The following is a 26,045-nucleotide window of genomic DNA, read 5'->3' on the forward strand; positions in this document are numbered from 1 at the left end:
CATGATGAGCAATTCCATTTTGGAAGCTCAATCACCATGTCAGCTTACAATTAAAACTGGACCTCCTGAACTATAGTAGGGATATGAATATATTTATGAGACTGGAAAATTTACCAGGGTAAGGCGTGGTAATAAGGATACTGGTGCTGAAGTTAACAGCGGGACAAGATCAGCACGTGATGGTAAAATTTACATGTTATCTAGATTGCAATAGATCTACATATACATACCAACATACGTGCATATACATATGTCATGCACACACATATATATACTTCTAGAACGAGAAGCTTCTTAAGACTAGATATAACAAACAATAAACTAAACTCAACATACTTGATCCTGGTTTGTCAACCTCACGGACAATGTGTGTCATTCCAGACTTGTAGCCAAGGAATGCTGTAAGCCTGCAGGGTTTCGTTGGGTCATCCGACTTCACTGCATCAAGGAGTGACACAAAAAGGTCATGTAAGATTTTTGACATGAAATTGACACAAAAGACCAGCATATTATATAAAATTAGAAGCAATTCAACAAGGGGCCATGCAGCACAAGTGATAACAGTAAAGGAAAGCCCATATACAAGAAGTTGGGACACAGAGTGGCTCAGGTTTTAAAGCTCAATTATGTATCCAAGAAATATCATTATCAACAAATATTAAAGAAAAAGAGAGGCGCATTAGAAAAAGAAAAGCTGGGTAGCTAAAGGTGAAACAACAATAACAGCTTTCAATATGGTTAACAGATAGAGTAGAGACCAGAAAATACAAAATAGCAAGATGGTGTAAACATATAGTAAGAAAAAAAGTTGGAAGATGATCAGGAGGTCGCAGAGTGAATATATATATGGATAGATAGATAGATAGATATAGATAAGGTGAAACAACAGAGACAGCTTTCAACATGGTTAACAGGTAGAGAAGAGACCAGAAAAATACAAAATAGCAAGATAGTTAGGAAAAAAAAGTTGGAAGACAATGAGGAGGTCACAGAGTGAATACATACAGACATGCATGTGTATGTATATGTATAAATGTATATCAGTATATGCAATATATAATAAGCATCGATATGGGTGTTGTTGCTCGGCAGAAAAGCGTAATGTAGCAATACAGTGTTCACTTATTGGCAGGCAAAAACAGGTGTGTGACATGAGAACCAGACTGAAAATCTTGCAAAAAACCATTAGTGGTCCCAGCTCACCTTTTCCACAATGGCGAGAGGCTCGCTTCCTGGGAAGAAACCCGAGGGACCCGTGCCTAGGGTGCTCGAACTTCCGGTGAGACATCTTGCTCCTACACCTTGAGATAAGATAGCAAGGACATTTGAGAAAATTACCCAAATTTAATAAAGCAAATATATAAGATGACCAAGTTGCCATTACATGATTCATTTGAAGTATGAATCATTTCCCCTAAAGAGTAATAGAAACTAAAAATGTCAAAATCCAGCATATCATGCTGATTTTCCATCAAAACATACATTTTAATTTTTAAAGTTCAATTTGGCTACATGTTAAAAACAAAATAGTTTTAAAAAATGCATTCGAAAGATAGCTACCACTAAAAAATCAATAATGGAGTTAATCTGGAGCTACGAAGATCCTAATTTCGATACAGCGTTCTTCAAACAGGAGGTGCTAGTCTATAATTTCTCTCACATCATCTAAGTTGATATCAAACTGAGACAAAAGAACGGAAAAAAGCAACAATTTATGATCTGTATTAAAATGAAATAGAATTGAAAAAAGATGAAAACAGTAATCAAACTTCGAGGAGAAAATGTCGGATCTGGTAGAACGAGAGAAGCTATCCGTAATTGCGACAGCTATAAAATACCTGAATCTAAGGTTATTGGATGAGATTAGATCGAGAATGGAGAAACGAAACCGTAACTGATGGAAGGAATTGGATACCTCTAAGAGCCGAAGCCCCTCCTTCCCCTCGGCGGCGACGGCCTCCCGTTCGTGACCGCTTAAAACCCGAACGATGGGTTTATATTGAAGGCGGAAGCGTTAATATTTCATCTGCCCAAACTGCCCTTTCGTCATATTTCATTTTACTACCTCCGAAATTGTTATTTAACTAAGCAAACGCTAAAATGTTCTTACTTGGCTAGATGTCGAAATGAAGAAGGGAGACTAAATATGATTAAATACTAATCAGGGATCTCTTATTAATTTTTAATATTTTTTCTAATAACCATTCCATGGCCATGATATTTGAAATGTAGAAGGTGAATTTAGCTACTTAAGTATATTTAAGTATTAAATAATGATTTATGCTGATTTTAGTTTTTATTTTTTGATGATAAAATGGAGAGTCTCATTTGTTCCTTTTCTCTGAAAATTATTTTTAATAATTTTACATGACCTGTGTAGGGTCATGTAAATCCAACTATTGGGGATGACTGGAATATTTTATACCAGGAATCTTTACTAGATAAAACTAAGTTTGATAATCCATTTTAAGAGGAGGAGATAAAAACTATCATTTTTGTTATTGTTGGCAATAAATCACTAGGGATCGATGGATTTCCAGTATCATTCAACCAGCATTTTTTGGTTCCGACTGAGCAAGACTTCATTAATCTCTTCCAATGTTTATATGCAAGTTAAATTATCCACAAATTTAATTGAGACCCAAGAAAGTTGGTTTCTACTGACTCACAAGCCTAATTAACAGTGTACCAAAAATTATCACAAAGATTCTCTCAATCTAGCTAGAGAAACACGTGCACCGGTTAATCTCTAACTCTCAACTAATATTTCTTAAAGGAAGAGCAATTCAAGATAGTTTTTCCGGTGCAGCCGAGAAGCAAATGCTCTAAAGAGGCAAGTATAGTTTATAAAATAGATATTAAAAAAATCATTTGATGGAGTAAACTGAAAATTTATGTTAAAACTCCTAGAGGTCGAAGAGTTTGACTCAAAGTAGATAAATTGGACCCGACTTTGTCTAGAGATTGATAAATTTGCATTGTTAGTTAACGGAAAACTTGGTAAATAGATGTGCAATATGATATGTCCAAATTAAGGTGACCCTCTCTCTCCACTCTAATTCATTTGGGTGGCGGAAGTCTTAACAGGAGAAAATCTCATCTCTAGCATAAACCCTAACAAAATAATTGCCAAAATCGGCTGCTTGTGTTCTACCGATGGTACAATCCTCTTTACCACAGTGGATTATCAACTCTCAAACTCATCTTCTATTCACATAAGTTGCTCGCAAGTTTGTAAATCAACTTTGAGAAAAACTTTCTTGCAAGATCGAATCTTTCTCAAAATATAACCTAGCATTTGGCCAACTTAATTGGATGCAGAGTGACAGTGTTTCCTATCATATATCTTAGCATTCTATTACATCATTTAGAACTAAAGAAATCAGATTGGCAGTTCTTGTTCGACAAATTCAATTCCAGACTTGCAAGATAGAAAAGCAAGGACCGATCTCTAGGTGGTTGGCTAACTTTAGGAAATGCAATTATGGGATTGATGCCAATATATTGATCTTCCAATTTCGCTCTTCCTTCTTGGGTCACCAATTACATAGACAAGCTTAGAAGAGCCTTCTTATTGCAAGGAAAGCCTAGCAGTCATTGAGGTTTTTACCCAGCTAAATAAGAACTTATTTGCTAACCGGAAAATTTAGAGGTCTAGTAGTTATCAACCTAGGGAATTCCAATCAAGCTTTGTTAATGAAATGGTGGTGGAGATTTTTTCCTGAGGAGAATAAGCTTTGGAGAGAATTGATCAATTGGATCTACTTTTCTTACTGCAATCCAAGAATAGTTTCAAGCGATCTTAAAGCTAAAGCCTTGCATGCGAAGTATGCTTAAAGATAAAATTAAAGACATAAATCATGACAACTTAGAATGAATTTTAACTCGTTTCCTCCAGAACACAGGAGCCCCCACCCCCGAGTTTCCTCAAGGTAAATTTTGACGGATCGGTGTTGGATGGAGGTATGCGAGGCGGGGCAGGCTTCGTCATACGGAACCCTCACTCCAGGGTAGTGGCAGTGGGCGGTTGCCGGTTGTTCGACATATCAGTTACAGGGGCAGAGTTGCGAGCTGCCTGGGCAGGTCTTCGCCATGCCCGATAGGTGCTGTGGGCCAGCTCGATCATCTTGGAGGGCGACTCGGCTACAGTTATTGGGTGGATCCAGCGGGGACCGAGTGGTGAGAGCACTGACCACCCTCTGATCCAGGACATTAGGATGATGGTGAGGGATGGCGTGGCCTTTGAGGCCAAGCATGTATTCAGAGAGGCCAACGGGGCGGCTGACTGGGTGGCTGCATACGCGGCCCACCATTCAGGATACGCCCTGTAGGTAGGAGAGAGAGAGCTGCCATTGGCACTACGTGAGATTGTCTATTTTGATTTTCTTGGGTGTATTTGGACACGCATTGTCTAAAGAACCCGTTAAAGCAAAAAAAAAAAAAAGAAAAAAAAAGAAAAAAAAAAAAAGGAGAAGAAGAAGTATGCTTAAAGTTCATGCTCTATCGCTCAAGTATTTCATTCAAAATAGGAAAGGGAAATCTTCATTTAAATTTAAAGGCCACTTTTCTTTTCGCACTTTTACCCCTACAATATGCAATTGGCGATCGAATATGTTAGAGACGGGACTCTCAAGAAAATTGAAGATCTTCTCCCTCACTGCAGACAAGAAATTGGCCATGACCAGGTCATTGTTTCATCTAGTGTTTAGAGGATGAATTGGTGGATAATCTCTTCATAAGATGTTCTTTTTTTTTTTTTTTTTGGTGAAAACGGCAATTCATATAGCTCTAGCCTGAATACATCCTGCCAAGTCAAAAGAAAGTAAAGAGTACAGAGGGGGCGGAAGCTCTGCTATGGATGTCCACAAGAACTCCCCGGAATGTCGTGCAACATAGGAGGCGACCCAGTCTGCAGCCCTGTTCACCTCCCGAAAAGCATGTACAACCTGATGCTCGCCTAGCTCAGCAACCAGCTTGCGAGTGTCGCAAATGAGTAGGTGGCCATCCCCATACCGGTCAGCACTCCGAATCCACTCGATCACCGTCGATGAGTCTCCCTCAATGTGCACCCGGTCAGCACCGAGCACCCGTCTCGTATAGGTAATCTCCTCCCAGGCAGCTCGAAGCTCTGCCCCAACAACAGTAAGACCTGGTGTATGACGGCCCCCTGCTGCAACCAATCTGCCACGGTGGTCTCTGATCACAAAACCAACCCCTCCAGACCTCCCATCTGCCGACACGCTACCATCAAAATTCATCTTGAGAAAACCAGGAGGTGGGGGCACCCAAGAAACAAAAGCAAACCTGGGCGCTGTAATAGCGAAGCGAGTGCCCCAGATGTCCCCGGCCGTCCCAAGAGAACCCGTAGCAGCGCATGAGATCACCTCTCTCGCCTGAAGCACTGCTCTAACCACCACCAACCTCGACGAGGACCTCCTGCCCTCAAACAAACCCGCATTCCTGTCCAACCAGATGTGGTAGGACAGGTATGCTCTGAGAATCCCTACCTCCACAGAACTAGGCTGCCGGAAAGAGTCTCTCACCAACTGCAGCAGATCCTGTACCGACACAACCGACAGGGGAAGAGGGACTGGTGACCTCCTCCAAATCTCCCTAGCCCTGGGACACTGCAGAAGAACGTGCCCAATAGTCTCCTCACTGACCGTGCACACCTCGCAACACTGCAAGATCCGCATGCCCCGTCGGACTAGCACGCTCCTAGTTGGAAGGCAGCCCCAGGCCACCTTCCAAAAAAAGAGCGCCACCCGCGGCTGGATCCGTATCCTCCAAATCCACCCTCCCTCTATCTGCCGAGCTGGCTCCCCCCTGAACAAAGCCTCATAAGATGTTCTTTTGTGAGCGGCTAAGGTCCTGTAAATGATGAACTTGGGTAGGTCTTAATCTTTGACCCCTCTTTGCATGAAGTGGCTACTACTCATGTAATCTTGATTAAATGATGTGTATTCCAAATTTCCAATAGAATACAATGGGTAATTGTTATCGTAGGATACATATTCCAATAAAATACAACGGGGTTGAATTTCTCAACTCTTTTATCGAAAAAAGATTGCATGTACCACCGAGATAGTAGCATGGTGGGAACAGAGCTTTGATTTCACCAGAGTGGCTCAGATTCGAAACGCACGAGTGTCGATTAAATACGGAGATCGGATGCCTTTCCGCCTAATTTGTCTGGTGGAGTCGCTATCTGGTCTGCCGGTACTTAGAAGGTGCTGTTATGACATACTCACACGAGGATAGAGCTGCCACGCTGGTGGAGCTCTGCCACGGATGGGGAGAGAATGAGTAAAAAATGTTCTACCCGCATCGAATACTCTCTAGCAAGGAGGGGGCCAGTGGGGGTTGCTATGCGGGTGAGGTTATCCTCACCCTCCTCTTTCTTTTTTTCTAGGCAAAAAAAAAAAATAAAAAATAAAAAAAATAAAAAATCGCATATTCATTGTACTTAAAAGATAAAAAAGCAAAGATATCCCTGATGAATCTTTTTATTACTTCTGAGTCCAACATATTAAACTTGACAGATGGGTGCCGAGGGTGCTGACCCTGCGCTTCCTCTTATTAGCTCAGAACTCAGAAGACAAGAGGACCTCTCGGAGAAACCCAAGAGAGGGAAGTAGGAAGAAGGGAGACGATGGATCTCTCGCAGATCCAAAGCGCCCTCGCTTCCAAATCGTACGAGAAGATTGCAGACATCTGCGACGAGTTCATGCTCCAGGTAGAAGCCCATCAAATCCACAGGGTTTTGATAGGGTTTTGACCTTTTTTTTGGAAAAAAATCGAATGATTTCTTGCCCTATTACGAAAATTTCGATGTTTGTTGGAATTATTGGATCAGTTTGCCTCGAGAGGAATCGCCTTCCAAGCGGAGTGGCCTTATACGATCCATCTTCTAGGGCACATCTATGTGAACGATCTGTGAGTTCGCCCCTTGTTTCTTTGAATTTTCGTCGTTCGTTGGATTTTTTTGATTCTAAGTACTGATATAGTTATGACTGTATGATTGAGTTGTTCAGCAACAGCGCAAGGTTCTTGTGGAAATCGATACCCCAGGGGATCAAAGAGAGCCGACCGGAGCTCGTGGCCGCTTGGAAGATTGGGCAGTGCCTCTGGAATCGAGACTATGCCGGGGTTTATGGTGCTATTCGTGGCTTTGAGTGGAGTCCTGAAGTTGTTGGTCTCGTCACCGCCTTCTCAGGTGAGCACATGTATTGCTTACTAAGTTCTATCTCTTTTAATATCTCCATCTTAAGATATTGATTAATTCCTGTTCATTGGTTAGGGTTCTTTTCATATTTGTGATGTTTCTTGAAGAAAAAAATCATATTTTTCCTGCAACACATAACCTGCAGACTGAACAAGACTTTTATAGACTAGAGTATAGACCCTAGATACAGGCATTCTAAATCTTAGATTATATATGATACACTTAATGCCTAAAAGATTGTCCTACATTAGGCTACTGGCTACTGTGAGTTTTTGTGATTTTTGTAGCTGCATTGCAATAACTGATCCTATCCTGTACTTTTATATAATGGACCACCGGTAGTTGATCGTATACCAACAATAGCATGCAGCACTTGGCATTTTTTGTCCTGGTGACAATTGGTGATAATCTCAAAACATGAGTACCTGCACGACTGTTTGTTTATTGCCTGTATTATATTTTTTTTCGTCAGTCCCTTTGTAAATGTAAATTTAAATATCTAAAAAGTATATTTAGATAAATAGCAGTTATATATAAATGATAGCATTCTTATTCGGGGAAAGATGAATACATGATTGGAATTATAACCTCTTTTCACTTTTGTACAAAGTCCAACTCTACTTTTGTGGAACTATGAGATACACCATCCTTAGTTACAATTCCTTTCAATATAATCTTGCAATTGGGATACTTGATTGCTGGCTTGGAGTACTAGCATAACATAGCTGTCAGTGTTAGACTATTATACTTATCCAAATGATCATACATATTCGTAATTTTATATTTGAATTATATAGAACACTTGGAATAGGATACACAAGTTGCTTTCCAAAACAAGATATCAAAAACTTAAAAAAAGAGAGGGTTCACACATATGCTTTGGAGGTGATAAGACTTGTGAGTTCAATGTGCGATGAAACTAGCAAAATAAGGTGAGGGCAAGGTGGAGGGTGACTGACTGAGATGCTCAGCAAATGTGCAGCAGATTGGGGGAGGCCCCAATTTTTGGGTCGAGTCATCATGACTATGGCATATTGTTATCATCAGAGTTGTTGGCCCCTCCACTCAGGAATGATTTTCCCCCTCCCAAGGCATAGTCATCTCGGAGAAATTTTTGATGCGAATACACATTAAAACATGAAGCATACATGCCTCACTTTCTTTTGCTATTGTCTTATTTATGCAACAATAAGGCTTAAGTGGTCACAGTTCGGAAGGGAGTAAAATTATGTACTTTGGGATCATATAAGTGATGATATTTCAAGTTGGAAGGAGAAAAAAACAATTTCTGAAAATGATTTTTGGCATGGCTCTCTAGCATGTTCTGTGATTATCAAGGTCAAGCGAATGTTATTTTGCAGTTTCTTGCACTGTTAGAGGATGTTAACTTCCAGCATTTTTTTAGTGTTGTTTGCATTCAAAACTTGCATCCACTCTCTCGAGCAACCAAAAGCCCAATATCAGTAGAAGTTCTTTTTCAGACTGCCTAATCTATCATCTCAAGGTTGTGAGGGACCACAGGGGGCTGACTTTTTTGCTTCCCAATTGGAGAAGCTTCCAATAAAGTTGCAGTAAGATGGTACCTATTCGTTGGAGTGGTAACAAGAATAATCATAGATGTACACACCCTACACTACCTGCAGTTGCAGGTTCTCAGCGTATTTCAAATGCTGGTCTCTCTAGCCACTGGTATCAACATGGTAGAGCATAAATAAGGTTATCTGCTTTGGTAGGTTAAGGAAGCAAATTCACACGCAAGGGGAGAGACAAGATGAGATTCTGTCATACACATGCTCATGTTTATATTATATGCTTTTTGTGTGAAATATTTCCTTGATTTCCTTTATGATTCACTTATGTCTTTAACCACAAGTTTTTAGGTTTTTACAAAATATATTGAATGATTTCTGGATACTTGATGGTGCAGAGAACTGTACAAACAAAATGTTTCAGCTGTTAACTTCTGCTTATTCAACAATTGCTGTTGCTGATGTGGCTCATTTTATGGGAATGAGTGAGGATGATGCCACAAACTGTATGTTTCTAAATCCTTTTGCCCTTATGAATTGACTCCTTTTCGATTGACATTTGCAACTTTTCTTCCTGAAAATGTAAACAACAAAACATTGCAATTCTGAATATGGTCGTGTTTTACAGCTCGTTCCTATGTGCTGCTGATGTGATTGTGTTACGATATTGATTACCCAAACCGACATCTTATCTGACATGTTTAATTACTGTTTCAATTTATCAGCGTTTCTGCCATCACTAATTAAACATTACTGTTTAATCCATCAATTATTGAAAAAACTGGATCAAGAGTTTTTCATTAACTGTATGATTGATTACAATTGTTCTCATCATTGTGATTGTTTGGTTTTGAGTTTTTTTTCTTTTTTTTTTGGAGGGGGGGTGGGTGGTGAGTGGGGAGGTCGGACTTTCTCTGTTAACACTGCTGAGTCAAACTCTTATTTGCCCTGGAGTTTTGCATAACATCATGCATACTAGAACTCAGACCATGTTAATGTAGGTTTGGTAAGTTCTTTCTTTCTCATATCTTCTCAGAACAGATTTCTCCATATCAAAATTCATTCATCCATTAATTCCAAGGTCCCATATAAATGATAGTCACATTATTTACTTCCTAGTGGATCATGACTAATCTCTCCGTCTCCATAACAAAATTCATTCATCCATTAATTCCAAGGTCCCACATAAATGATAGTCACGTTATTTACTTACTAGGGGTTTATGACTAATCTCCCGAGAGAGTAAGCAATTTAGCAAGCAGGTGTGCGAGAGAGAGAGAGAGAGAGAGAGAGAGAGAGAGAGAGAGAGAGAGATCTGAAAAGTAGTTTTACATAATGCTGTGTTTCATAATATTGAAATATGTGCAAATATATTTTGTTGTATAGGGTAATCAATATTTTATTGTCACTTAATGCTAGTATATTTTTATTGGGATGGATAGGAATGACTTTCTTTTGCTCTTTCTACTAAGATGGTTTATATTTATCTGTAAGAAAGTTATAGATATGACATGTTTTTCTTTTTTCTTTTCAGCTAGCAAACTTATTGGAAGTAATTAAACACATTGGAAGTAATTAAACACTTCCAATATCATCTATTGTCAATCTTCTACTTAGCAATTCAGTTTGAAATTATGAAGACAGATCATATTGAGATAGTTTGATTGAGTGCTTAAGAAATGCCTTTTTAGATTTGTTCTATATTAGCTTATGAGTTAATAACCTCAAAGTTACTTAATCGATAGTTAGGACACAATAAAATTTTAGTACTCAGGGCTGTAAATTTTCTTAATATTCATGGCAGTATCTAGTCAACAAATCTCCTATGGAAAAAAAAAAGCTGTGATGTGTTATCCAAAGTTCAAATTTCTGAGCTCTACTGTGATGCGAAGTTTAAAATTGTGGCTTGTAAATGCCTGAATTTATAAAGATCAGGCAGGTGTTTCGTCTGTTTGTATCATCCATTTTCTATTCTTTCCAACTCCCCTTCATGACGCCCTCCTCAATGCTGCCACCAGCCACTTTTTACTTTGAGATTGGATGCATGATTCTCTGATTTGCTATCCTTGTATCCGGGCATCACCAAACTGTTCTATGAATGCTATAATATGCCATGCCAGTATAAGATAGCAAAGCAATTGATCTGTAACTAGAAAATGGCTGTTAGCCTGCTAAGTTGAGGTAGAATAAGAGTGGGGAGAGCAAGGGTCAAATGAGTGGGGGTGGCAATGCTGAGTCAGGTTCATTTTGAGAGAGGTACTATTTTAGGAGAATTGTCAATTGAACATGACTCATTTAATAAACAGGTCAAAATTGGTGCCCAAAACTAACCTGTCTATTAAAATGGTAACCTGATCTGACCTAAGTAACCTGTTTAATGAACAGGTCGAGTTGGGTTTGGTCTATGATGGCACACAACCTGTTAACCTGACACTGCATAACTTGATTTGATAGTGTAACCTGATAAAACATAGAGGTAAACAGGTTTTGAGTTATAGATAGGTGTGGGTTGTGATCATGTTGGCCCAACTCAACAACTGAGTCACACTGGCTCAGATAGGTCAAGACTCTACTGAGCAGTAATAAAGGAGGTCAAGACTCATGTTGACCAGTTTATGAGTCTATGACAGATCCTGTTTATGGCAAAGCCAAACCTGGTAATTTCCAATTGGGTTTGTGGTGGGTTCAAGGACTGACACCCCTAATAATAGGAGATTAGAGACAAAACACCTCCAACCCAACAAATCTGGATATTTCATATACCATGCCTTATGTTTGGGACTTTGGAAAGCTTTATGCACCACCATATTCTGAAACTTCATAGATGACGACTTCATGCCATTTTGATTTTCTATCCTTGTATGTCATATCAAATCATCAGAACACCTTTCTCTATGCAGCTAATTATTTGAAGTGCCATAAGAGTGAAGCTTTTATATTTACTTATACTGATATCTTTTGCCATTTATGTGGCTGGTACATTCAGATGCACTGCAGCAAGGTTGGACGTTGGATTCATCTTCTCAGATGCTGACTGTTAGGAAGCCAAAGATCACCACAGAGCAGAAACTAGACCCCAGCAAACTACAGCGTTTAACACAATATGTTTTCCACCTGGAGCACTGATCTCCTTAACCTTTTGCATTTTAAAGAGTTTTTTTTTCCTTGTTTCTTTTAGTCAAATTAGATATCCATTGGATTGGTTGTCAGTAATGTAAGGAAGCATGCTCTAAATTTGCTCTGACGTTGAGGGTTTAGAAATTATTCTTGCTGCTATGGACTATGGAGCTCTCTAACGATTGTTAAATTAAGAGCTTAGCTAATATGGCTTTTCAGTAACTTGGTCTATTGCACCAAAATTGCATTGTTGCCATGATGCATATAGGATATAAGTTATTTGAAGTTGAAGTTGATTTTGACATCAGCATACCCAAAATGAAGTTGAATAACTTCTTTTTATGAACTGTATCTTCCTCGCATTCTAAAGGTTGATCCAAAATGGTTTTATTCATAGGAATCCAGTTTCTAAGCTTGCGTAGACGCTGATTATCTAGGCACTGTTCCATCCATGAACCAAAGGGAACACGCAGGAAAAAAAAGAAATGAAGGGGAATAGAAACAAAGCACTGCAAATAGAAACATTTTATACATTGGTGTTCGTGGGGTAAACGGACGCAGTTATATAATTTGAGACATGCAAGCATCATGAGAATTTTCATATAAATTATTGAAAGACTGTGGAAGTCTCAAGCATTATAGTTCAGCAACTATTCGCTCCCTCTAGTTCGAACATTTCTTGGTAACTTAGAAGAAAGACTTTTTGGAAACTACTAGCATTAAGATTAGAAACTACTTTGACCTAGGACAAAAGGGGGAATTCCTTCATGTTTGGTTGGAGCTTTCAGATGAGAAAGTAACTTTTTTATATGAATAAGATTTTCATATTTCATGATGAAAGTAAAATTCTTATGAAGATTTGGAAGATTTTTTTTTCTTTCCAAAAGTGCTCATAAGCTTTTAGATAGGATAGGATAAGATCTTTTTCTTTGTTAAGAGCATAACGGTATTTTATACAACTTTCTCAAAAAAAAAAAAAAAAAAACTTAGCCAAATATAAGCAATTCTGAAATATATCAATTTTTCATAGTAAATCAAACATACAATTTTTTTTTTTCCACATAGACATTAACTTTTTAGAAAAAAGTTTTCGATGAAGAAAAATTCTTCTAACAAACCAAACGGATCCTTAGTTTGTTTGAGGTAGCTTCTTTTCATTATTTCTTCATCTGATAAATTCTATTGTTAATTCTTGTCACGATATGAACATGGCTTTGGACCATGATGATATTTATGGTGATTTTATTATAATGTTATTGAACTAATTATTTAATTACGTAATATTCTAATATTATTTTTTTTCAATACATACATATGGACATACATAATACTATTTTTCAGTACATCCTAATATTATCTAATTGTTTAATGGAGTTGGTTTTAGTTCGGGTTATTTAAAACCATGCTAGATGCTGAACCATGTTTGTGAAGAACAAGAAACAACGTAAGACACGAGGATTTTTATTAATATCTCATACAAAAGTCTCTCTGAGACATTTTGTTTGATAAGCTGGACTAGACGCTAAACATTAATTATTCAGTTAAAGATTTAACAATTCAAAGCTAATGATCAGTCATTCAAATTGAAGATTCAATCTATGTATAAATTCAATCCCACCTCTATTTCAATATTTGGCTTGGCATCCATCCAGAGAAAATATGATTTACGCCCTAAGAGTATTTAGAAACTAAAACTTACTAAGTTGTGTGGTTTTGACCTAAACAAAAGTGGGCATGAAATAGATGATTTTAGTAGCATGATATCATATTTTTCTATGACCAAATTATTAAATTCGTTGCATCCAAATTATTATTTTAAGGTATATATATCATGACCGCTAAAGTGAATCTTTCATTCATCATGCATTGTAACATAGCACTTTAATTTATTATTTCATTTTTTACACACCTGGTGCACATTTTACATATCTATGGAGCATACAAGTATACAACTCAACACTATAGATTCTGTATTTTTGGAATTATTTTTTTCCCTTAAATTAACGTTTATTTGTGTAGTCTCATCTTTATTTTAATGAGCCTGTCTATCAATTTATCTAGCTATTCGTTATACGATACAAGTCATACCAGGTGGACTGCAAGGGTGGGCCTGAGGCTGAGAAATCTTAAATTGCGTATTAAATTCTGTGCGGGCGTCCGTTTGGATAAAACCCAGCGGTCGCATTGGAATCCTAAGTCCTGACAATCAGACCCCTCACGTGCTCGATCCAACGCTCAATTATATAAAACACGTCCCAACGGTAAAGTTCGAAGTCGACAAACCCGATGGAGCCACGTGGTGGCTCCTTTCTTTTCGCTGCGCGGGAAAAGCACGGGCAACCGAATTCGCTTCAAATTCAAAAAAATTCAAACGAGCCTTCAACGCTCTCTCACTCTCGCGCCTCGCCACCCCTTCTCTTTTTACCAAACAACAAAGAACTCCCATGGATGTCACAGAAATCGGACGAGGATTTCTTCTCCCCCTTCGTCTGATGAAGGATTTCGTTTAATTCCAATCGGTTTGCTTTTCTTTGGTTCTTTTCCTTAAATTCCATGGAGATGGAGTTAGATTTCAAGAGCATGAAGAGGAAAGAGCTCCAGGCGCTGTGCAAGAAGCATGGGTTGCCGGCAAATTCCACCAATTTGAAGATGGCTGAGATCCTCGCTTCCCTTCTCCAGGTACTACCTATCTATCCACTTTCTTTTCTCTTCTTGCTTCTTATTTTAGATCTTTCTTTCCGGAAATTTACGCGGGCCGAGATTATATAAGTTTCGTGCACTTTTTTTTTTTTTAATGTTTGTGGAATATCTATACCTGATTTCTTTTTTCTGTTTTCTTTAATAATTAGAAGAAGGAACATAAATGTGAGGAGATGAAGCCCAAGGGCTGCCTGAAGGGCTCAGGTGGAAGCAGCGGGGAGGATGTTGGAAGAGCGCGGGGGGTTTCAAAGAAAGTCAGCTTCTCTTTAGAGGAAGATAAGCTTGAATTCGATGAGTTACAGAGGAAATCAGATGGGAAATACTCTCCAAAGAAGAGGAAGTTCAGTTGTCGGAGGTCTGATATTGCTTTCATGCCAGTAAAGGCCCTTGAGGAAGATGAAACGGTTGAAGTTCCAGCAAGAAATACACGGTCTCGATCGCTTGCAGTTATGGTAATGTGGTCCCCTGGTGTGGAAAAGAAGAAAGGGAGAACGCGTATGGAAGCTGTTTGCCAGAATGACGAGCCACCTCAAGTAGTGAAGTTGCTGAGTCCAGATAAAAGGAATGAAAGGAAGGCAGAGACGGAACTGTCTCGTGATGTGCCAACAACCAGAACCTTGAGGAACAGGGTGGTTGTGGTCAAAGGAGATGAAGGGTTAGTGCGAGATTCAAAACCTAGGAGAGCCCAGACAAACAGAACTGCCAGAGACAAAAATGAAGCTTCAATAGCTCCTTTGTTGCAAGAAGCCACCATAGCCAAGGAAGTGGAGAATGATGAAGTTTTCAGAGGGAAATCTTGTCCTAAACATCCGCGACGTGCAGTCTCTGCGGAAGAAATTTATGCTTATAATGGAAGTGAGATGGTTCCTTCTTGTGAGGATCCTCCTTTGAGGAGATCAAAACGCATTAGAGCGCTCGATCATAATTTAGAGGAAGGTAAAAAATCCAAAGGTGATGCAGTAGCTAAAATGATCAGGCCTAAGAACTTGAGAAATGAATCTTTGCAAGTTTCAGTTACAGTTGTGAATAAAGCTGAAAAGCAAGTTGCACAGGAAACAGAGATGGCCCCTCTGATCGGAGAAGCTTTAAAGAGATCAAGGCATAATGTTTCAAAGGGTAATGAGGAGTCAGGACTTGGAACCTCCTTGCCGGCATGTAGGGAACTGAAAGATGAATGTGTTGCAGTAGCTGGGAAGATTTCGAGAAAGAAAAGAAGAAAGAATGCTCCTAATGGAAGAGATCTTGCACCCTCTGTACCTGATAGTAGCATGTCAAATGAAACTGCAGCTAAAAGAGTCAATAGAGGAAATCTCTGCAAGCATAAAGAACCTCCCAGGAGATCAACACGTAGTTCTTCGGTGCACAGAATCCTGGATCATGAGACTAATGATGTTGGAATAGTCCAGAAAAATGAACCAGTGAAGCAAGGAAGGCACATACGAACAAGAAGGGGAATTATGAAAAGTGCTGCTCCTAGCAATGAAATTGAAACTTCACTTCAAGCACCAGAATCTCAAGAGGAATCCCAAATGGGGTCACAACCTGAAGAAGGTCTAAGGCATTTAAGATGCAATGCTTCAGAATTCAGCATGCCTGATCATGAGATTTCCCTTCCTGCTGGCAGGAATCTGTTAGATAATGAAACCAATGGAATGAATAAGTTGCAGAAGCAGAACAAACCTGAACTTGAGATTTCCCTACTTGAAGGTGAGAAATCAGTGGATGATGAAATAAATAGAGGGAAGAATTTGCAGAAGCAGCAAAGAGGTCAGATTCTGGGAAAACCAGGTTCAGAAGCTTCTGTTCCTGATTGCAAAACTGGGGTTCACGCTGCATGTTCTGACACTGTTCCTGTAACATTAGCTGATGAGAAACAGAAGCATGAGAAGCATGCTGAAATTCAAACAGTTGGATTTCAGGTCATGGAGGCAAAATTTAGTGGATATACTGTGATGGAGGATTGCAGCAGCAGTTTTCGTGGGGCAACTAACCGTGAAGATAACAATGGAGGCAATGAAGTAGCAAAGATTACTGATGAACTTTTGTCTTGCAATCATCCTGAAGTGCTTTCAGCAGCCATTGTCGAAGGAGATTCTTCAGTGATTGATCCCAATCATAAAACACCTGGTATGCCAGTTGAAGTTCATGATGTTAGCAAAATGGCTTCTCAAGTTGATAATTTCTTGCTGGTTGATACTAGCGACAACCAGGGTAAGCTTAGATACAGTATAACTTGCATTACTTTTTCCTTTTGGTATGATAATTTGCTAGACTTTCACCTTTTTGTAGTATCTTTGCAGTTAATTTTGTTATGAAAGAATGTCATAGTCCTGAAATTTCCTTATGGCAAAATTGTTCTACAGAAAGGACCATTCAGCTTTCAACTGTTGTTGCTGGTAGTGATTCGGAAGATATGTTGAACCAGCAAAAAATCTGCAGAAATGAGATGGTAAATTGTAGGGCAGCTGAAGATACCACTCTAAATGCTCAATCAACGCCCGATGAATCTGATGATGTGAAACAATGTTGTGAAACTGTTGCTAAGCCTAAGGATCCCCACATATGTGAAACTGCTGTTGATGAAAGTCAAGATAATTCTACAAATTTCAGTTTACTCATTAATTCGGGAAAAGTTGGTTTTCAATCTGGGGAGAGTAATTTTCAGGAAAACTTTAAAGATGAAATTAGACAATCTTTTCCCAACGAGAGTATTCCTCTTAATGTATGCTCTGATGAAGTTAGGATATCATACGGGGAATTTCCAAAGGGTGATTCCGATGGTATGCAATCTGGCTCTTCTAGCAATGTTATGGGCTCTGACTCTGTAGAGCAGATAGCTAAATATAAAGAGTTATCCCTCTCCAAGCTTGTTGAAGTGTCATGCGGAATAAAAGAAAAACTTCAGGAGGTGAAAGAAAAGTCCAAAACATCTTTTGATGGCCATCTACGTGCAAAAAATGAAGAACAAGTCGCTATTCAGGTCGATTCTATTATATCTGAGGAACAAGAAGCAGCCTTGGAGATTGGTTTGGATAAAGAACTTTCTTGCTCCAAGGTTATGGAAATTCGAAGTGAAATCTCAGATTTACTTTCAGAAAGATCTGGGCATTCAAATGTTGAAGCTGTGGTGCAGGTGCAAAGTGTGAGAGATTCTGCTTCACAGGGGAACTTAAATGCGGACAACAACATTGCCATTCTGTCATTGGATGATGGCGGCATGTATAGAAAGCAAGACAAAGTTCTAGATGTTCTTCAAGCTACAGATTTGAAATCTCCTGCTTCTACTACTGTGGCTGATAACAATAAAAATCCTGTTGATGTGTTTCACTGTGAGAATAGCAACAAAAGAAATGAAGCAAGAGGCTTTGGTGGAGTTATACTGCCCTCCACTTGTCCAGAAGATCCTTCAATAGTCGCTGCCACTGAATCTTCTTCCTGGATTCACGATGAAGAACCTGAAGCTGCTAAGCAGGAGCATGTCTATGATGCTATTGAAGCAGGTTCTCATATTGATGGTCACTCACCAATTTGTGGTTTTGGTAAGATATTGTAGAAACCGTTCTGTGATTGTGCTAATTATTTCTGTTCGATCATAGTCCATTAGTGATGGTTATGTTTATAGATGCCATAGCTTGTTCAATATACTTGGTCATTCTTTTTTTTTTTCTCTCCATTCTTTTTTTCTCTCTCTCTTTTTCCTTTTTTGATGATTATCAAGCTTTTGCAGTTGAAAGTTATTTGATTTTGTCTGTGGTGACAGATAGTAATGGGAAAGACTTATCGAACCTGCAGACAGACTCTAGAATCAAGATGGGGTCTGGCGGAGTGGCTAGGAATGCCATGCTGAATGGCCTATCATATAGTGGGCGTTGTGATGGTATAAGCGGCAGAAAAATTTATCTTTTAGATGGTAATTCCCCCTTGTTTAAGGATTGTTTTCAGGGTATGTCCCATATTGTCCTTTTTCTACTAGTTGTGGATATTCCAAGTATGCTCTATGGTTACTAGCATTAGTTATGATTGATTATCTAGTCTTATCAATTGTTTATCTTTTGTTAACCTCAAGCTTCTGCCTGCATCTACAGACACTGAAACTGGAGAACATTTACCAGAAAATCTAAAGGATTCCAAAAATAGAGGGGGAACTTGTGGGGATGTTTCTTCAGACATTTGTAGTCACAAGTCGGCACCTGGAGAATGTGAGGTTTTAGACAAATTCAAAGAAGATTTAATGGAGGATAATCAGTCACAATTGTGGAATTCTTTTTCGTGCAAAGTTCTTCCTGAGCAGAGTAATTTAGAGTTATGTAAAGTTGAACTTCAAGAAACAAATGAAACTGTTGTATGTGGGCATGCCAGTGATGATAAAGGGGCTGCTTCTAATGAAAGTGTGTTTGTTCAGACCATCTTGGAGGAGAGAGATGTTGTTGATGCTGGTGAGACTGTGGACATGAGCAATAACCAGACAAGAACATTGCATGTACATCAGGTGTCCACTGATTCTTTAACAAAAATTATTAACATTGATTCTGGAAGAAGTGGCGGTTTGAGGGACGAGCATGCAGTTCAGAAAGCCAGATTGGATATATTAGATGGCATAGTGGGCGATGAGGGTGAACTTAAAGAATCTGTAGGGAATAAAGAGAACACTGCACCTTCCAATAAATTTGATGGAGAAGTGGTTCATAAACCAGGTGAGCTGTTGTCTTAAAAAGGGGTTTGTGATCTTACTGATGAATTTCATGCGTCTTTTATTAATGCTATAGCATCATTTGAAAACCAATCCCCCTTGTATATTTGAAGTTTTTGGTTTATGAAACCTGTTCAGCATGCCACATGTAGGATTAACGTATAATGCCTAAGATTCTGCATGGAGAAGGGTGAAGATTGTATCATCTATAAATGTTGCCTTTCACTGAATAACAGTCATTGTTTCAGAATTTTACCATTACCATATGTAAGCATCAAGCTTCATTCCAAATACTAGGTGTAGGCTTTATGAATCTTGATACTAAGCATTTTTGTTTAAAGTTACCTCTGATATTATTTCATTCTTTTCTTATCCCTTTTCACAACTTCCATAGATGTTATTTTAGGTCTTTTCTTATCTTTATAACTCCTTTTCTAAGTATATGTTAAGTGTCCCTTCATATTGGAGCTCTTTTAACTGTACATTGTGCATTGACATACTTCCATTTGAATATCTTAATTGTCCTATCCTCATTTTGGTTGTCTTTGACCTTTTTATTCCCCAATATATCGAGGTAGACAACTTAACACGCTTCATTATCATTCTACTAATTTTCCCTTCAGTGTCTACCAAGGTTTTGAATCACATAAGACCCTAGAAAGACCTCTCAACTTCTTCAAATTAGCTTTAATTATATCATATATTAGTCATCTATCTTTTCGTCATTTTATGCAATAATTCTAGGTAATGAAATTGATTACTCTGGTATTTTTCTGTTTACAACTTGACCAAGGCCTCAACTTCATATCTCATGTTGCTTAAATTCCATTCCATACATTGAATTTTTGTTTTATTGATTTTCAAAATCTTATCCTTTAAAGCTTTCCACCATAAATTCAATTCAGTGTTTATTCTCATCCTCTTCTTGTCCATATATACTATTTCACCAGCAAATCACTTATGCGATGTTAGCTTATCTTGATTACTAGTAGTAAATTCATCAATATTAGATCAAGCTTCATGCACATCCTAGTTATAAGCCCATGGTCATTGGAAATATATTTTTAATGCCACCACAGCCTTTTATGCTTGTTATGCTACTGGATGCATGTCTTTTCGTAACTTCTATGTGCTGTTTATGCACACATATCCTTCTTATGTCCCACCCAGTTACCTCTTTGCGAACTAATTCATCTGTTCTTGCATTTATCCTTCATCTAGATACTGTGTAATGTTTCACATCCACCACTTTATCCCTACCCTTCAGCATTATGAAGGAATTCAATTTAGAAATATGCAATCTGCAGCAACTTGTAAACATGCATTAATATGACTAGCATTGTTAGAGCATTTATAGTTCAGTCTCATTTTCCAAGCCAAACTGAAAGTGTCAAACTGCCGTCTTTACTACTTTTCAACTAATAAGCGTGGGTTCACTGATTCTGTTCCTTGCATGTGAAAGTTTTATTATCCAAGCACATTTTTGAAATTGTAGACAAATATTGGGGTATCATAGCTATATTTGATTTACAAATCAGAATTATATTTTGATACTGTACTTTTAATCCCCTTCAGATGTGCAGTCGAACCTTTTTGTGCATGACTTAGCTTTTGCATGCTTGTTCCATTTCTGATCATGATGTCTTAGGTACTGAAATGGGCTATCGTTAATAGCATATGCAGGAGCACCTGCAAGTTTGATGTAATTTTTTTCTGTTTAGCTTATTAGGTTCTTGAGGCATTTTTTTTGAAACTCTACTATTCATCTTGTACTGATATCAAAATTGTTAGAGTCAGCTTCATGCAAAGAAATGTTACTCTCTCCAGAACACCTGGGATCAGTGGAAGCTTTGTGCACTGAGGAAGGGCCCTTTTCTTACAAGCAAAATGTTGAGAGAATTGATCAAAAGGAGGCATCTAAAATTTTGGTGAGAAAGTTTGACTGGAGGGTTCTCGAAGGCAATGAAGCCTTCAAGGATGAGGATGTAGAAGAGAAACTGTATGCAAAATTAAATTGCATTAACTGCAACGAAGTTGATGACATTTTCTCTGCTGAAAATGTTCACAACAGTGGGGCAGGAGGAACTTTGATTTCCATAACTCCACCAATTCTTGAATATACACTGGAAAAATCAGAGCATGGTCTACATAACAGTGGCAAGTTGCCTATCACAAAGAGGGCTTATGAAGTTCTTAGTGCATTGAAAAGTGAAGTTGATGAAGCTTCATTCATCATGAGACTTTTAATTGGCTCAAAAGACCTAATCACTCAGGATGACAAAGAAATTTCACCCAATGATGCTCTGGATCAAGTTGGCTTCACTGAAATTGTTTGCAAGAATGGTGCTTTAGACGAAGCAAAACCATATCGTATCAACTCTGGTGAAAGTCTTTGTTACAATTCAAAGAATGATAAGGCGGTTTTAAATGGTCAGTTTGACTTAAAGGATCATGATGATGATAATGGGAGCAAGTATTTGAAAACCTTGGGACTTAAGTTGGACTATGGGTGTTCTGAAGATCCTAACATAAGTGGGAATAGAGATCGGACGGGTACATCGACAAGTCATTTAAGTCCCAAATTATGCAAACAAGATAAAGAGAAGGTGAAAGCAACTTCTTCAGAAGGTATGTTCAGATATTTTGCACAGTTGGACTCTTTTGCCTTTTCTCTAATTAGACATTTATTTTCCTTAAAATGAAATACTTCTGATATCTTTGCACTTTAGGTTTAACCTGACATATGGTAAAGACAGTTTGGACTAAATTAATTGTCGTTTAAAAATTGCAGGGAAATTTAGCAGCTCTAATACGGCTCCATTTGTTGGCGTATCAAGTGAATCCAAATCTAAAGATATTTGGGATGCACCAGGTGCAAAGTTAATATTTTCAAAGGACCTATTTTGGATGGAAAGTGAAGTGTCATTTGTCATGAATGACAATGCTTGGGCTGCTTTTTGTGGGAGTCAATCTGATGAAGAAAATTTTGGGCATGAAAGTAAAAATTCCATGGACATAATGGCAGCTAATGAAAATAAAGCATCAGGGAAGAGAGAAGAGATAGAGGCTATGCCACTCTTGTCAGATGTTCTGGTCCAAAAAGAATTTGGAGGGCAAGCAGATACTGCGGAAAATAATGGGGGTCTGCATGCAAGCTCAGAGGCCCTTGGCTGTGAAAATTCTTACGTGGTAGGAACCGTATCGGGTAATGCTTATTCTGAGCCTGTTGATAGATTGGGGTGTCAAGGTGAGTAGAGGTTATGTTGTTGGTGCCCCTTTTCTGTTTCATTTATGATTTTGTTGGTATTTCCTATTCTTGGACTAAAGTAGTCTGACTGTAATGGTTTTCCAGTTTCTATGCAACTGGATGAACAAAAAAAATCATGTCAAGAGGATGATATTATTGACAAATATGAAGGTTAGTGTTGCTGTTTTCTTTGTTATATCTTTATTTAGCTGCTGAAACTTACTGGCTTCTGTTGGATAGCAGGTGCGAAACCAGACAACTTTTGCCATGCTGTATTAACTGAAGGCAATCTTTCAGAAAATTATGCTACCGATGGGCATGAGGACCAAGAGAGGGTAGAAACCTTGAATCATGTGTCTCCATTGATTGGTGGAACTGGGGTTGATGAAAAGGCATCCATTTTAGATTGTATTGAACTTACTAGTGCAACAAGAGAAACAAAAGTTCAAGATGGATCATTGCCTATGGTACAAGGAGCGTCCGTGCTGGAGAGTTGCACAGAGAGTTTCCGAATGAAAGCTTGTGGTCCTTTTATTTCTGCAGAATCTGAAGAGTGGGGGAATACATTTGCCGATGAAGTTGCTGGAAAGACATCTATTATTGAGGCAGCAGAAATTGTCTCAGTGGAGGAATCAAAGTCCAAGGAAATCTTGAGTTTAGCTGAAGGTGTATCAGTTTTGCCGGATGAGACTGCCAAATTGAATTCGACTGATTTTGAAATTGTTAATTCCTGTGATACAGAAGTGGCAAAACAGTTCAAACATGAAGAAAATTCTGAGGATTTTGGAATGTCTATGGTAGAAACTGTAGATTTGGTTGGTTTGTCTCAGCAGGATTGCAAAATTAACTCTCAAGGACCAGTGGGATTTACAGGTGGAACTCCTGCTGACTGTTCTCCTGTAGAATATGGAATTGGGCATAAGAGTGATGCCTTGGAGTCTGAAGGTGAATTGTCTAAATTATTGATCATCTCTCTCTCTCTCTCTCTCTCTCTCTCTCTCTCTCTTCCCTTTTTTTCTCTTTTGCAACTTATTTGACTGTTAAATGTTTCTTCAGAATCAAGTCGATATAGCGGTCTGGACCAGATGGAGGAAATTAGCTGGAAGTTGTTAAACTCCAGGATTTCCAGTGCAAACAAGGCCAGTAAAACAGGTCTTTACAACACTACACCAATAAAGTTGGTTGAGAACTCGAGATGCCACTCTATGATGGATGGTGCAAAAGGTAAGGAGAACACAACAGTTATCAAGATGGACCACTCTTATAAACATAATCTGGATAAATCGGCAATTACCAGATCTTCCAGACGACCTCTACAGAGTTTGCAGAAATAATAAGAACGTTGAATGATCAATGTATATATATATATATATATATATATATATATATATATATATATATATATACACACACACACACGTATATTTAGTTTGTGTTTTCAACTTTTGGTTGAAGGATTGTACAAGGTGAGAAAATAGCAGTGTGGTGTCCTAATCTACTTTGAAAAACTTATAGGGTCTTGTGAATTTGAGATTTGTTAAGAGTTTCTTTGGGGACCAGCGTATTTGGGATTTTTATTAAGAGTTTCAAGTATTTCTTCAGGTCAATTATTGCTCTGTCCTTGGTGAAACCATGTATGAACTTGCCACTATGCTTGGAATGCTAAATTAAAAGTTGATTTATCTGTAAATTTTGAATTGAGTGGAAGAGTTTCCAGGATCTTCGAAACATAGTTTTGTATCAGCTGTGTGCATGAAGAAATACCGTTCTACAAAAGAACTTCAGCGGTACACGTTAGCTGGTTGATTAGCATGTTGCTTTTAGCTTAAATTCTCTTGTAATTTTCATTTCTATGCTTTAAATCTGTCTTCAAAGAACGTTTTGGGTTGTACAAGTTCCAAATCATTTCAAAGTTTTATGCTCCTGAAAGCCTGTCCCCATATTCTTATGTTTTGTGTTTTGAATGGCAACCTAGTTGTTAAGATCAGTCATTAGCATCAGGAAAAACTCCAAAATGATGCTTCTTAACTTAACTAAAAAGGCTTTTACAAGAATGTTTATCTGCTTTGATTAAAGGGCTAGGTGCACTGGGCTAAACTTCTTTAGACTCCAAACACGACAAGTAAACTTGCTTTGCCTGCTCCGCAGGGCAATCATCCGCTGCCTAGTTACCATACATTCCAACAATGGCATTCTCTCATGAGATGCTTAAACCAATTTAGCTACCAGGATTGGAATCGAATGTAGCAGCCGATCGAGAACACCCCCACTTTACTCAACTCATTTAGGACGCAGCCCAACTATTTCTGTTCTCCTGAAAAGAGAGATATAAAAGAAGAAAAGGGAGAGGAAAACAATATCAACTCTCACACTGTCCCTCCTTCATGCTTCTCAGCATCTCTTTCTCTCGTCATGAGGCCTGCTGCTGATGGGTTGAGTCACCATGTATATATACGCCATCGAACGAAACCGCTGCCTCTTCTGCGGCCGCCCTTCGATGATCTTCTTCCTCTTCTTGCTGCTGCTTCTGCTGCTGAATTCTTCTTCGACGTCTTCTTCTCCCCAACTTAGATGCATTAGCTGCTGCACTGCTTCCATGTCCAGCTCCGTTAACCCCTTCACCATCCCTACGTACGTAATCATAGACTATATATTGGTAAGAAGAGAAGAGAGTAAATATTTTGGCTAGAAGAAAAGGAAGAGTCTGAAGAGAAGAGAAGAGAGTAAATATTTTGGCAAGAAGAGAAGGGAAGAGTCTGAAGAGCGAGACAAGTTTAACTCCCATATTTCCTCCTTTCCGCTGGCTTGCGTTTATATATATGGAACCAGCCCACGCGTCGAAGGTCGTCGCGTTGTTCGTGTGTACGCGAGAGGGTTATTTGTCTTCAGAGGCTTTCAAAAGGAGAAGCTGCCAAGTTGACGCGACGAAGATGGTACGAAAAGTCGCGGGGCGAGGGAACCCCTACTACTACTATTCTTACGAGGAAGGTGGGGGGCCAATGGGGTCCGTTTGCATGTTGACTCGTTTTACGCGTCTGATAGCCTCCGTTCTCACAGTTGATTCACAAAATATATCAGGTATATTTAGTGCTGCAACTCCACGCGTCCATTTCCTCAAGTGATTTTGATGTATTGCCTCCTCTCCCGACTCCCCCTCACTGTATATGGGATTTATCCTTGTAGACATATCGACCCCAACTTTATTCACACACACACACACTATGTATATGTATGTTCGAATGTAGCAGAACTCTCAAATTACAAAAAGAAACTTGACGTATACAGATGGCTCTGATCTCATGTTCTGAATTTATTATTTATATACCAAGATAAATTGAATTTATTCTTTTATTTTATTTGAATTTGGATTTATTATTTGGATATATAAGTATATTAAGATATGCAGTATATTAAGAGCTGACAGTCTACAACTAGACTACATAAACGTAGTGCACACGCTTGTAACATCACGGGTGTAGAGCTTCTAAAATTACAGTCGCCCAAAAACAGTGTATGACGACCTTTCTGCACAGGGTC

The 26,045-nt window shown here is 38.7% G+C and overlaps 2 protein-coding genes and 1 long non-coding RNA gene across 6 annotated transcripts; 2 read left to right on the forward strand and 1 right to left on the reverse strand.

The window, feature by feature from the left end:
• Positions 1 to 300: 300 nt before the first annotated feature.
• Positions 301 to 1,973, reverse strand: LOC103701234 (uncharacterized). The gene is made up of 3 exons (XR_603145.4): positions 1,916 to 1,973; positions 1,204 to 1,301; positions 301 to 438 (listed from the first exon to the last, which is right to left on the reverse strand). It is a non-coding gene; the product is annotated as an uncharacterized LOC103701234 (long non-coding RNA).
• Positions 1,974 to 6,539: 4,566 nt separating this feature from the next.
• LOC103701233 (COP9 signalosome complex subunit 8-like) lies at positions 6,540 to 12,093 on the forward strand. The gene is made up of 5 exons (XM_008783226.6): positions 6,540 to 6,736; positions 6,857 to 6,936; positions 7,035 to 7,216; positions 9,153 to 9,260; positions 11,741 to 12,093. Exons 1-5 carry the CDS (start codon positions 6,653 to 6,655, stop codon positions 11,878 to 11,880), a joined length of 594 nt encoding a protein of 197 aa, XP_008781448.1. The 5' UTR covers positions 6,540 to 6,652; the 3' UTR covers positions 11,881 to 12,093.
• A 2,188-nt stretch (positions 12,094 to 14,281) lies between these two features.
• Positions 14,282 to 23,910, forward strand: LOC103701385 (uncharacterized). 4 transcript variants are annotated; one of them, XM_017841381.5, is made up of 10 exons: positions 14,282 to 14,550; positions 14,721 to 16,782; positions 16,935 to 18,110; positions 18,332 to 18,514; positions 18,657 to 19,265; positions 21,053 to 21,889; positions 22,053 to 22,508; positions 22,614 to 22,679; positions 22,752 to 23,453; positions 23,565 to 23,910. In XM_017841381.5, the coding sequence occupies exons 1-10, from the start codon at positions 14,425 to 14,427 to the stop codon at positions 23,840 to 23,842; spliced, it is 6,495 nt and encodes a 2,164-aa protein (XP_017696870.4). In that variant the 5' UTR covers positions 14,282 to 14,424; the 3' UTR covers positions 23,843 to 23,910. The 4 variants fall into 4 exon arrangements, with proteins under 4 accessions (XP_017696870.4, XP_017696872.4, XP_008781645.5 ...); XM_017841383.5 differs by having other exon boundaries at positions 21,059 to 21,889; XM_008783423.6 differs by having other exon boundaries at positions 21,089 to 21,889.
• The last annotated feature ends 2,135 nt before the right edge of the window (positions 23,911 to 26,045 follow it).

The sequence above is a fragment of the Phoenix dactylifera genome, chromosome 4 (genome assembly GCF_051530095.1).
Source record: "Phoenix dactylifera cultivar Ajwa chromosome 4, Ajwa_hap1_PhDact_Kaust_v1.1, whole genome shotgun sequence".
In the NCBI taxonomy this organism is placed as follows: domain Eukaryota; kingdom Viridiplantae; phylum Streptophyta; class Magnoliopsida; order Arecales; family Arecaceae; genus Phoenix; species Phoenix dactylifera.

Bases quoted from the DNA above. Each gene is read 5' to 3' on its own strand.
- LOC103701385 (XM_017841381.5), top strand. From the start codon at position 14,425: ATGGAGATGGAGTTAGATTTCAAGAGCATGAAGAGGAAAGAGCTCCAG. The intron at 14,551-14,720 runs GTACTACCTATC...TTTAATAATTAG, and splicing joins TCCTCGCTTCCCTTCTCCAG to AAGAAGGAACATAAATGTGA. The intron at 18,111-18,331 runs GTAAGATATTGT...CTGTGGTGACAG, and splicing joins CTCACCAATTTGTGGTTTTG to ATAGTAATGGGAAAGACTTA.
- LOC103701233 (XM_008783226.6), top strand. From the start codon at position 6,653: ATGGATCTCTCGCAGATCCAAAGCGCCCTCGCTTCCAAATCGTACGAG. The intron at 6,737-6,856 runs GTAGAAGCCCAT...TTATTGGATCAG, and splicing joins GCGACGAGTTCATGCTCCAG to TTTGCCTCGAGAGGAATCGC. The intron at 9,261-11,740 runs GTATGTTTCTAA...TGGTACATTCAG, and splicing joins TGAGGATGATGCCACAAACT to ATGCACTGCAGCAAGGTTGG.